The 14015-nt window shown below is 31.8% G+C and overlaps 1 protein-coding gene across 3 annotated transcripts in view; it reads left to right on the forward strand.

Moving 5' to 3' along the window:
* Nucleotides 1-13354, forward strand: part of LOC106881121 (neuronal acetylcholine receptor subunit alpha-10) — a 587572-nt gene extending 574218 nt beyond the window's left edge. For all 3 annotated transcript variants that reach the window (XM_089357333.1, XM_089357344.1, XM_089357337.1), the window contains one exon: nucleotides 12574-13354. In XM_089357333.1, coding sequence (XP_089213459.1) covers nucleotides 12574-12960 — 387 coding nt within the window. In that variant the 3' untranslated portion in view covers nucleotides 12961-13354. The remainder of the gene's footprint in view (nucleotides 1-12573) is intronic.
* The last annotated feature ends 661 nt before the right edge of the window (nucleotides 13355-14015 follow it).

Below are 14015 nucleotides of genomic sequence, written 5' to 3' on the forward strand. Positions count from 1 at the left end.
TTTAACTACACAGCAGCATTAGTCTGCGACAACTTAAAGTGAAAATATCTATTGAATAGATAACTAGACAATCGTCCGAAGTCAAAGAATGACAATGTTAAAGATGTATGTCGTGGGGGTACCTAATCTATGAGCATAGTGAGTTTCGGCACTAAAAGCCGAACATACATACAGAAATGTACACAAGTGTACACACACATATATATGCACTCATGGAGACGCAGACACATAGGCATACTCACACACCGACCCACAAATACACGCACTCGCATATATACAAACATGCACACACATACGCAAACACACTCTCAAATACGCACACACCCACGGACCAACACAGCATGTATATATATATATATGTGTGTGTGTGTGTGTGTGTGTGTGTGTGTGTGTGAGTGTGTGTGTGTGTGTCTACATGCATACGCACATATATATATAAATTCATACACGCACACACACTCACAAACTCGCACGCGATCGTATATGTATATCAGTACATACATACAGATAGGTCTATACGTACATACATACAAACAGACATACATACACACATGCATACATATGTACATACATGCACACACATATACATACACATATACATACATACACAGATACATACACAAATGCACACACACACACACACATACACACACACATATATATATATATATATATGTGTGTGTGTGCGTGTGTGTGTGTGCGTGTGTATGTGTGTGTGTGTATATATATATGTACCTACACAAACACACAGATACACACACACATATACAAGTACATACATACATATATATATACATATTTATATATATATATATATATATATATATATACCGGAGTAAGCACATGAAATGTGCAACGAGGTGGAAAAAAGAGTACTCAAATACCAGAGGTAGAGTAATATGCTTTATTTAAAAACAGCAGAAATATAACATATATAACATATACATATATATATATATATATATATATATATATATATATATATATATATATATATATATATGTACATACACCCACATATATCCTCCGAAATATATTTGCACAGACATTAGTAGTGGCAAATTAATCAGAGATTCGACAGGACAATTGCGAACTATACCAAATTAAACAGCTAAGGTTTAATTAAATGAAAAAAAAAAAACCAAATTACGGGTGATACAGATATATCTCTATCCATACACACTTATACCTGCGCACACAAATACCTACATATATCCAAGCGCATGCACATATACAAATATACGCAAACGAATACATATATACATCCATAAGAACACTTACTCAAACACACAGAGCCATATGCAAAAATAAATTTATACGTAGAAAGGGAGATACTTATGCGTACATATCAACACAAATATGCACATACGTACAAAAAAATATGCATATATATCTATATATGTGTGTGCGTGTGTGTGTGTGTGTGTGTGTGTGTGTGTGTGTGTGTATAACCCGGAATTTGTGGGAAGAGCTTTATATATGTATATATGCATATATATATATATACTTGCATATGTATATATATATATATATATATACACATATATATATATATATATATATATATATATATATATATATATATATATATATATACAAACAATATATAAGTATATGCATATATATGTACATGTATGTATATACGTTCATCCACATGTACATATGGATACATAACTGGGTACATGACGTGGCACAAGAACAAGGACAAAAATGGTAAACAAGGTGCAACAAACAAGCAGGCCACATAGAAACATCCCCTTCATCAGCTGCCACCATTAAAACTCCGGCGTTTCGAAGAATTAAGGCAGTACGCATCGTTAAAATGGTTCTTCCCACGAACACAAATTAAATTGTTTTCGTGGAGGGTAGTATCGGACGGAAAACAAGACAGGAAAACGAAACGGTGAAATAAACAAACAAAAAGGCTGTACAGCCAGACGTGAAGTGTGTATGTCTCGAACGATGTGAAGCACGTACAGGAGGGGCAAAAAGTACGTGCGATCTTGGTGATTCCAAGAACGAAAAGAAATAGCAGCCGCACACACGTTACCAAGGCTGTATGAAGAGAAAGAGTAGCAGAGGGAAAGGAGGGGAGGAAGTAGAATAAAAGTGAGCAACGAGAGGTAGAAAGAGAGAGAGATAGTAGTAGTAACGGTGAGAGGCGAAGGAAGAGTAACAAGAGATATATATATATAGAGAGAGAGAAGTAGTGACAGGTAGAGGCGAAGAACAGTAGAGGGAAGAATGAGAGGGGGAGATAGAAATAGAGAGAGTCACGTTAGAAAAATAGTTAAAATCTTACTGTATAAAGGTAACGCGTGCGTTCTGTCGTGATACAAACAATATATGAGTATATGCATATATATGTACATGTATGTATATACGTTCATCCACATGTACATATAGATACATAACTGGGTACATGACGTGGCAAAAGAACAAGGACAAAAATGGTAAACAAGGTGCAACAAACAAGCAGGCCACATAGAAACATCCCCTTCATCAGCTACCACCATTAAAACTCCGGCGTTTCGAAGAATTAAGGCAGTACGCATCGTTAAAATGGTTCTTCCCACAAACACAAATTAAATTGTTTTCGTGGAGGGTAGTGGCGATGCATGTATATATATAGATATATATGCATATATACATATACATATATAAAGCTTGTCCCACAAATTCCAGGTTTTCCCGGTCTACCTATGTTCAGAGAATACTTCAGATGAAACACGGATTTCAAAGAAAATACTGTCATACAAAAATTTAAACCAAGACTTAACAATCTTTAACAGAGTACATGCACAAATTAATTCTGACACTTATCATGAGGAACCTACACAGCTAACGACCTAAATGCTTAGCTACTGGACTACATACAAACGGTTCCTGTCTACTCCCGCACCAAACAGATTAAATTTAGAAGGCCTTGGTTATAACTAAACTGTGTCGGCCTTCTTTTAGGCACAGAATATACTGTCACGTGATATTAACATATGAACGTAGCCGGAAACGTACATAAGATTATAAACTTAATCATGTGTTTATTCTCTACAAACACTTGAAAGAAAATATTTAGAGCATTGATTGTTTGGACATGTGCAGTCAACCGCGTCAGCCTTAACTTACGACACCAAGCATTGTCAATTGATACAAATGCACAGGCGTAGCGGGAAATCTACAAACATTTCTAAAACTACTCATGTGACTATCCTCTACTACTCAAATCATATTCAAAACATATACTAATTTGAGCCATGAACTCCCTATAAAAATAGGGCAATCTTGAAACACTAGTCAGAAGCAAGACAGCTGCAACATAAACTACGTTTCTCTTAGAACCTTTTGAAAATCTGTGTAAACTGTGAAACCGGGTAAAGCTTAAAATATATTGTTAATAAACAATATTTTAACTATCCTCAGTGCATTTCCAACTGTTATTTTTCTTATATTTCTATCCGTATGATACCTTACTTTTTTTTATATACGTACATAGATATTTATATATATATATATATATATATATATATATATATATATATATATATATATGTATACACACACACACACACACACACACACACACACACACACACACATATGTATATATATATATATATATATATATATATATATATATATATATATATATATATATATATATATATGATTGACCGTTGACTGAACACTATTCAATTTTTTTTCTCCGTGTTTTTCTACTTGTCTCTGTATTCTTTCTGTTGAAGAGCGTAGCTCGAAACGTCAAAGACTTTCCGTATTCCCGAGCGTCATACTAATATATACTTTTGTTATTTACACCACCTGTCCTCGTCTGTTGTTATTATTTGTATATTCTCCCTTATATATATATATATATATATATATATATATATATATATATATATATATATATATATATATATATATATATATATATATATATATATATATATATATATATATATATATATGTGTGTGTGTGTGTATATATGCTTACTACCTTAACGCAGTCCATCTTGACAGATGACAACGTCGTCTTTGGTCCTCTCGTGTCGTGGCTGAAAAGGCGGATTCCGGAGGCACATGTCCGATTACACTGAGAGCAGCGAAGAGGGCTCCGACGAATTTGAACTCGTCTAGTTCATTAGCACACCGGGCGATATGCATAGCGGCACTTTTGCATCACCTTCCCTACATCTTCGAGATGATGTATGATCACACACACACCCATGTGTATATATATATATATATATATATATATATATATATATATATATATATATATATATATATATGGGCAGCGATATGTGACACAAGTCTTTTGACTCCATGTTCATAAATTATTTTCTCTATCTGCTTATGTTTCGATAGAATAATGTTTCTTGCTCATGAAGAGTTAGAGAATTAATAATATTACTGTGAAACACATAAATGCAACGAACATTTTCTTTAAAACTAAATACTTTTTGGCCATGAATATGTTAGTTGGGAAGAAAATAATATCGCACCTTGGACTGTATCACTCAGCGGGTACATTTTTCAATACCTAATAAGCATTAACTTTTACAGTTTAACGTTATTTTTTTCTTTCTTTGCAGATAACTTTATACCATAGAGGTTAAGCTCGTTTAGATCAGACCTACATCAGACACTATATTCTGCATGAATTCTAAGGACTCTTCATCAATGCAATTATTAAGAAATAGTCGTTCTGTCTATGGACATGAAGCTTTCACTCTGCGAATATATCAACATAGTTTCACACAGGAATTTTTTTATCTCTCGCAGACTCCCCTCGAACTAGACGATTCATTTCTGAAAACCGGAGCTGAGAAAAATCCAATGCAAAGTGCGTGAGAATTAGTAAAACAGTTCAATTCAAGTCACACTTTGAGCATAAAACTTCTTGAATTAGAAAAAGGAGATAGATTTGGTTAATGATTCTCGCATCATCAGATTACTTTTCATCGTAATCAATAAGATCCTCTCTTCTCGTTCTTGAAAGCTGGAATTGCTACTTATTCTTTCCTGGGTAGAATCAGCACAATTGATGAAAAGTGAGTTCACTATAATCATATACCAGAGATTCCACCCCAAACAAGTACTACAGCTGAAAAATGTTGTGGTCAGTGTTTCAATGAATATGAAGGGGGCCGTCTATCATAAAGTATTAGACCAAAACAGTTAATAGAGAGAGAAATTGTCATTGATGAAATCATTGCACAAAGTTTTGCCGAAAAAAAAGTCATCATTGACCACTCGTAACCAGGTGTTGCTACACAATAATAAAAGACCACCTATCGACCAAGAAAGGATTATAGCATTCAGCATGGAAGTTTTGCGTCATTCTTCTTAACTTACTCTATCTCAAAACAATTTTTTTATTCTTTTGTAGATCACCACAACATTATTTGGAGGCAAAAATTTACCAAATGTGAAGAGGTTACAAATTATATAAATTATATTCAGTGTTTCTTTGCTTCGATACCTGATACCTTACGCTCGAGAGATCAGAAATTCATCAAATAGATGGAATTATGTTATCAATTATAAGGGAAAATATTATCATGATTAAATAAAGCTAACGAAATATTTCTTTCATACTCATCTTGAAATGCTTCGGACTTTCGTTCCAATCTGATATAAAGAAATATAATTTATAATAGAATGATACGCTGATGAACATATTATTAAGTCGAATAATTAGTTAATATCATGATATTTGCACAGTGATGATAATACATAAAATATTGGTACATTCATGGGAGAAAAGATTTTAATCATAAAATATGAATACATTATGTGTGTATATCTAAATATATATTTACACAAATTAAGAAAGAAAACAAAATGTTATGATTGCTAATTTTAAGAAGATGAAAAATATTTTTAAGAAAAATCACACGCAGACACATATATATACACACACACATATCAAATATAATATAATATGATATATATATATATATATATATATATATATATATATATATATATATATATATATATATATATATATATATATATATATATATACATACGTATGTATGTATGTATGTAGTTTCAGCAGAACAAACAGGAGGATGAATACAACGCAGTATATGAGAATGAGTGTGTCATGTAATCACATTAAATCGCCGGAAACTACAAAGTGACACAAGGCCTGAGATGTATATATGTATATATGGATGTATATATTGTCATCTAATAATGATACTGTCATCCAACAATACTATAATGAATACATTTAATCCGAAAGTTACTCAAGAGAGAATGGACTATGATAAATGCGTTAAGTTTTTATACCTCTATTTGTATGACTCCGTAAGATGTGAATACATACATAAATACATAGATATATACATTCATATATATATATATATATATATATATATATATATATATATATATATATATATATATATATATATATATATATATATATATATATATATATATATATATATATATTTCTATATATATATATACATGTGTGTGTGTGTATAGATACATACATACATAGTAATAATTATAATAATCCTATCCAAGGATAGGATTTATATTTTAATGCATCGCTACGCACGTTTCCACAAATCACGTGTTCGTTAAGATCATAATCCGGATTACTGGGATGATGTCAGTGTAGCCCGTAGTATCCATGGACATCGCGTAGATCTTCGGGCGAAATAGCATTAATGGATATTTAACTGGGGGTTGTTTACCAATTTGAACCAATGAGAAGGTTGATTGGGGTATATGGACATTTGTGTGTTTATTTTGTGGGGAGAGGTGGAAGAAGTTGATGGAAAGAAAGGAAGGAATGGTAGTTATAACGAGAGGGATGTATGTGCGTTGTGATGTTGGACATATTTTGCTATATGAGTATGCAGATGTAAGAATGGGTAGTATGGTTCTTTTGTTTGATCTTATTCCCAGAAGGCCCTTCCAGAAGGCCCTTCCAGAAGGCCCTTCCAGAAGTAGTCAGGTCAGCAAAGTACAGCCAGTAAAATTATTCAGATGGTGAAGTTCATTGTCAGAGTTGACAAATGATACTTTCTTCGGGAGATTTATTTTTTTTGTGATATAATGGTGTGTAGCTTTTGTGTTCTTCCTTTGTTCTATTATATGCTATTATATCCTGGCATAGTAGAATAGGAGCATATTCAAAATGTGTCCCGTAAACGAACTTAAAGCATATATATTATATATATATATATATATATGTATATATATGTATATATATATATATATATATATATATATATATATATATATATATATATATATATATATATATATATATATATATATATATATATATATATATATATATATAATAATAATAATAATAATAATAATAATAATAATAATAATAATAATATTAGGGACAAAATCCAAAATTACAGGTAATAACTCAATTAAAATCAATTTATAAAAAATTAAAATTAAATTGAGCTTTATAGATAAAATATATAGTTTTAGGGAAAATAACCAAGTTTCAAGAACTCATCGAAGAAAATCCACTATCACATATAGAAAAATTAATAATTAAAAGCACAATAAATGGGTATAATATAAAGTAAAGTAAATATCATAAGATAAATATAATAAAAAGATTACACGTGTTTCATAACTAATTTTCAAATAGAAAGGAAATTTAAATCGATTAAAATCAATTGAAATTATCGAAAATAAATTCTATTCAAAAATATAGCTAATCGTCAGATCGTAAGTAGAACAATAATTAGATATATATATATCTATCTCAGCCAACAATAAGTACCAAATGAATTAATATGAAATACTTATTATATAAAGATAGAAAAATTATTTAAAAAATATCATAATATCAAAATAATAACCATTCAATAATCATCCCTTCATCCATTATAATAACATGTATATTATATACAAAAAACATCTTACATAAATTATCATTGTTTTAAATTATCATTGTTTTAAATACAATTTGAACGAAGTTTAAGTTTAAAATAATAATGAAGATAAAATTAGTACATATTTAACCGGTGTAATAGTTAAAGCTATACTATTTAAAGCTAAAGACGTTTATTTGATTATAATTAAAAATCAATTGAATAATAGAAACATACAAGATTATTTATTTCTACAAACGTAATAATAAAAATATGAATGAAAACATTATGAATGGAAAAATTATGAATGAAAAAAATTAGGAAAGAAAAAATTATTAATAAGAATAAAAGATTAGACTTTATATATATATACAAAGTTTTAATTTTAAAAAAATCTTTAACGATATTATAAACAATAAAGATTAATTATTAATCAAATATTATTAATCAAAAATAATCGAAAATATATCAACACTATTCAAATCAAAGTTCTAATATTATGTTGAAATGAAACTATAACTTCTAAATAATTTAGTGTTAAATAAGTTATCTATTAAAAATAATCTATAAAGAACCAAATGAATAATATAAAAAACAAGAATACATATTATTTTCAAATAGTAGAAAATCTTTAGCAAAGTAAAAAACAGTACTTATCCATATTTTTCCGTAATTCAAACTCAAAATATGTAAAATAGCAAAATATGTCCAACCTCACCCCCCCCCCCACACACATATATATATATATATATATATATATATATATATATATATATATATATATATATATATATATATATATAAAGGCACAGTGGTTAGGGCACTGGACTCGCGGCCGTTGGATCGCGGTTTCGATTCCCATACCGGGCATTGTGTTTATTGCGCGAAAACACCTAAAGCTCCACGAGGCTCCGGCAGGGGATGGTGGCGAACCCTGCTGTACTCTTTCACCACAACTTTCTCTCACTCTTACTTCCTGTTTCTGTTGTGCCTGTAATTCAATGGGCCAGCCTTGTCACACACTGTGTCACGCTGAATATCCCCGAGAACTACGTTAAGGGTACACGTGAATAATAACAGACGATGGATAAATGTCAATTCATTACAACTGTTTCTTATGTATTTTTAATAGATGGATGAGTACATTATATAATTTCTAAAAACTGGGTTCGTCACATGATACATAGAATTTCAGAGCAATGTAAGAACACTCAATGAATGTGGGAACACTCAATGTAAGAAAACACAGTGGGGACACGCCTATCGGTCAGCTGTATCTGACCACGAAATGGTGAAAAATAAAACATAAGCAATAATGATTGTTAAAAGGGTGGAAATACATTAAGGATTTAGTTAGTGAGTAGGGGTAGTATGACATTTATAGCCACCATTCAGGTTAGGTAGACGGTCAGGCATAGAAGATGTTAATTGGAGTCAGCGACACTGGTTCCTTGTCAAAGACCAGAGATGAAGTGTCGGTAATTATATATGTATTTTTATATTATTCGTTTTATTACACTAGGATTAGAAATGTGAATAGCAAGAATTGAACCCAAGATGATAAATTAAGTACCAGTTGCGTACTGGAGTAGATCTAATCGACTGGCCTCCTCCCCCAAAATTTCGGGCTTTGTGTCTTTAGTAGAAAAGATTATTATTGATATAATTGTTACAAATAACGTGTAAGGAAACAATGGGTAGTAGTAGTAGTAGTAGGAGGAGGAGGAGGAGTGTACTACCTGGCATATGAGAGAGGTAGACAGAAATCTTAGAGAGCGATATTATTGAAATATGTGTATATGATATCAGTTTAAATTTCCGGAGAAATTTTTTTTTTTTCCTCATTCTATTGAGAGATCTATTAAACCGGTTATCTATTTAACCAGTAAAACACTGGTCACGGAAGATTTGAGTTTACAATACTCTATAGTCTATAACATTACACTAATTTTAGAAGTCAGTCATTGCAGTCGAATGTAGCTACTCCTTTTAAACAATTTAATGTTTGGCCATATGTTTAAGTGAAAGGAATAAAATGATTGTATACTAAAATCTATCGTTACAACAATTACTTTTCGTATTGGAAAAATACCAGATCATTGTAGCAAACAATGTCATTTGTTTGATAAAAATATCAATGGTAGTGTTTCAGATTAAATTCTTTTGCAGTATTTTCTTACGTCTGTTTATATTTTAGGTTCGAAACTTACCAAACTAGATTTTTGCCGTTCAGCATTTCATGCAAGATGAAATTTAGTAACAGCCATACGCTGTAGTCCCTTAAGGCGGTGACCTAGCAGAATCGTTAGCATGCCGGGCAAAATGCCTAGTAGCATTTCGTTTGTCTTTACGTTCTGAGTTCAAATACCACCGAAGTCGACTTTGCCTTTCATCCTTTCGGGGTCGATAAATAAAGTACCAATGAAACCCTGCGGTCGATGTAATTAGCTAGACCGCTCCCCCCAAATTCAGGCCTTGTGCTTTTAGTAGAAAAGATTATTTCAAAAGTGGAATGCTAGCAGAATCCTTTGCACGCTAGGCATAGTGCTTAGCGGCATTTAGTCCGTCTTCGTGTTATGAGTTCAAATTCTGTCGAAGTCGACTTTGCCCTTCATCATTTCGAGATCGATGTTAATACCAGTTGAACACTGAGGTCGATGTGATCGACTAGTCCTCCTCCCACAAATTTCAGGCCTTGTGCCTATAGTAGAAAGAACTACTACTATTATTTCAGTATTGTATCGGCAGATTTAGTAGAGTGGTAGGCAAGATTTAAATGTACTCTTTTACATTAGGATTTCAAAACTAGACAGGCTCAGTTTTACCATCACATTGGTGACAAGTGAAGTGGTAAATTTAGTTCCAGTGAATTACTGTAATCGATTTAATCGATTATAATCTTTCAAAATGTATGTAGTATGTGCTGAAATTAGTAATCATCACCATGGTGATGATGAGGATGATGATCATCATCAACGTCGTCGTCTTAACCATCTTCACCAACACCATCATTGTTACCACGTTCATAGGCATCGGCGTAATAAACAGTCATTGCTATTAACATAACTCTTTTTTAATCATCAACATAACTATTCTACATAGTGGAGAGGTTTTCAGTTCAAATGTTGCAGGGGTTATGTTTGTGTTTCGTCCTACCGGGTTGAGTGTAAGTTGGTGTCATTGACTAGTTCCAGTTTCACCTCTCACAAAATGATGGTGACCTTATGCTACGACGACGACGTGTAGTAGTAGTAGTAGTAGTGGTGGTGGTGGTGGTGGTGGTAGTAGTAGTAGTAGTAGTAGTAGTAGTAGTAGTAGTAGTAGTAGTAGTAGTAGTAGTAGTAGTAGAAGCAGCAGCAGCAGCGGCAGAAGTACGAGTAAAAAGTAGTAGTAATTGTTGTATTTGCTACTGTTTATATTATTGGCACGTGGTAAGGAATAGTGTTCATAGTGTTGTTGCTGTTGATTAAAGCAGCCTTTGACAAGTGAAACTGCTTTTTTGTGTTCTACATATATTGTACCCGTTGATGAACAAGCTTCCCCACCGAAACAATGTTAGCCTTTGTTCTTTAACAAAAGACTAAGAATTTGCTGAATTCCTGACGTTAGGTGGCTTAGATTTTCTTCTAGACACACTGTTTGTATGTGTACAAGCATGAGTGTGTAAGTGTGTACATGTGTGTGTTTGCGTGCGCAAAGGTGTGTACGCGTGTTTGTGTATTTCTATTGATTTTCGAAGGTTTTCTATCAAATTCAACTATTGTCTTTCTGTAGATGCTATCTGTATATCTGTTGTTTTGTACTTATCTTGTTAATTTTGTCGTATTTTGTTGTATTTTGTTGGTTTTGCTAATGCAAATATTCTTTTCGTTGCTGTTAATGTTGTACCCACTTTTTCTTTCAACTCTGACTTGATTCCTAAATTATATATATTTTTTACGGTATCTCATTTCAAAATCACAATGTTGTTGTTGTTGTTGTTGTTGTTGTTGTTGTCGCTGTTGTTTCGTTATTTTCATTTTATTTAATCTTTTTACTGAAACTTATTCTCCAGGTTTTCATTTGTGTCTTTTACGGCTCTTGCTCCTGCTACTACATGCTGCTGCCGTTCTGTTGATTCTATTGTTACTGTTGTTGTTGTTGTTGCTGCATCAGCTGGTGCTGCTGCTGCCATAATTGTTCGTGTTGTTGTTGTTGTTGCTGCTGCTGCTGTTGTTTTTGTTGTTATTGTTGTAATTACTGCAACCATTTATTTTTATATTTATTTTCCCCGCACCGGAGTTATATTTGTATTATTATTATTATTATTATTATTATTAGCTTTGTTACAGTGCTTATTCTGCAGTTGATGCTGTTGTTCTTAATGGTAGATTTGTACTACTGCAACTGTTTTCTTTTGTACCTGTGTTGCTGTTACACAAACCAATATTATTGAAATTATATATATATATATATATATTGCAGTTGTTGTTATTTTGCTTGTTGCTACTGTTGCTACTGTTGCTACTGGTGTGGTAGCGACTAATGTTGATTACTTGTGGAAATTATTGTTGTTGATTTTGCTACCGTTATCATTGTTGTTTCAACAGACAATTTTCAGTTTTATTGTTTCTTCGTTTAACACTATCTTTTCCATGTAGTATTTGCTAATGACTAATTTCTTGTATTTTTGTCTTTCTTTTTTTGCTCAATCTCTCTCTAGGAAATGAATCCCACACTTAGCCAGCAACAATCGATGATTCGAGAAACACGCTTTCACGGGGATCTAGAAACCAGCAATGGCGGTATTCTGTCGCCCAGATTCAGTCGGCTGCGCGGTTTGCAAAGTCGCTTAACGTCGCCCACACACTCAAGTGATGACTTTGAGAGACAGTTCAAAAGAGTCCTTACAAAAGTATATCAAACGATAGAGCGAAACGAAATACGTCTCGCGGAACAAGACCGCAGAGATGTTATAAAATTGGAATGGCAGCAGGTGGCGCAGATAGTTGATCGTCTGTTCCTCACTATCTTCGTATGCGTTACAATACTTATCACCTGTATTGTCATGTTCAAAGCTCCTCATTCAACTGAGAGTCTTATCAGTTGACTGGTATAAGGATTTTTTTTTAAATGGACAAAATTCACAATTAATTCGCAGTGATAATGACTTGTGTTTGTTAAAGGTGGCAATTCGGATAAGTGATATAACAAATGTGACCATATATCTTGGAGTTAAAAACGGGACTATTTGTTTATTTTGTCGTTGAATATACAGAATTAGTAAGATATTCTGATTTCCTGCAAAAAGCGAAATAGTTTTCGACTATGTGAAGCTTACTATATGCAGCTAATATTGACAAAATGACAAATAATATACAGTGATTTAATAGATAATTATGAGGGTTCTCCTCAAAAATGTGACATGATATTAGTCTAATGTTTTATTAGCAACACTGAATAGTTGCTGTTTTTCAAAAAAAAACAAAAAAAAACAGAAAAAACTAGTTGTATGAATCACTGACAAGCTGTACGAAAATTATTTTTTGAAAAATAATTTACAAAAATTACGAATATCTTTCGAATTTAAGAACTTTCTTACTTAAATCTTAATTTTCTAATGAGTATTAACTCTATAAAATTATACAAGATTTGAGGCTTTAAAAATGATTAGCGTTTACATATATATATATATATATATATATATATATACATATATATATATATATATATATATATATATATATATATATATATATATATATATATTATTTGTGAGACACAGTGCTCTTACAACATTTAGTTGACAATCTCGTTTGTCCTGAGAAATATTGGTCACTACAGTTTGGTCACTCTAGGTATACCCTTCGTCTTACAATCTATATCAAACACTCAATTTTTTGTCACTCGATGGGAATATGTATCGATAATGGGAACACAAGGAAGGATATCTGGTCATGAAGATGAATCGAAGGTTGAAGATAAAATTTTAAAATATATTGCTTTTCATTAAAACAAACAATTCAACTTAGATTTAAAATTCTAAATAGAATTCTAGACTTTGCTACGCTTAAATCTTTCTTTAAAATATTATTGAAAGAAGTTCTTTATATTGTTTATATATTTTTCATTTGTATTAATTATAGACTTTGGAATATATACCCC

The sequence above is a fragment of the Octopus bimaculoides genome, chromosome 1 (genome assembly GCF_046866305.1).
Source record: "Octopus bimaculoides isolate indiv1 chromosome 1, ASM4686630v1, whole genome shotgun sequence".
NCBI classification, from domain to species: domain Eukaryota; kingdom Metazoa; phylum Mollusca; class Cephalopoda; order Octopoda; family Octopodidae; genus Octopus; species Octopus bimaculoides.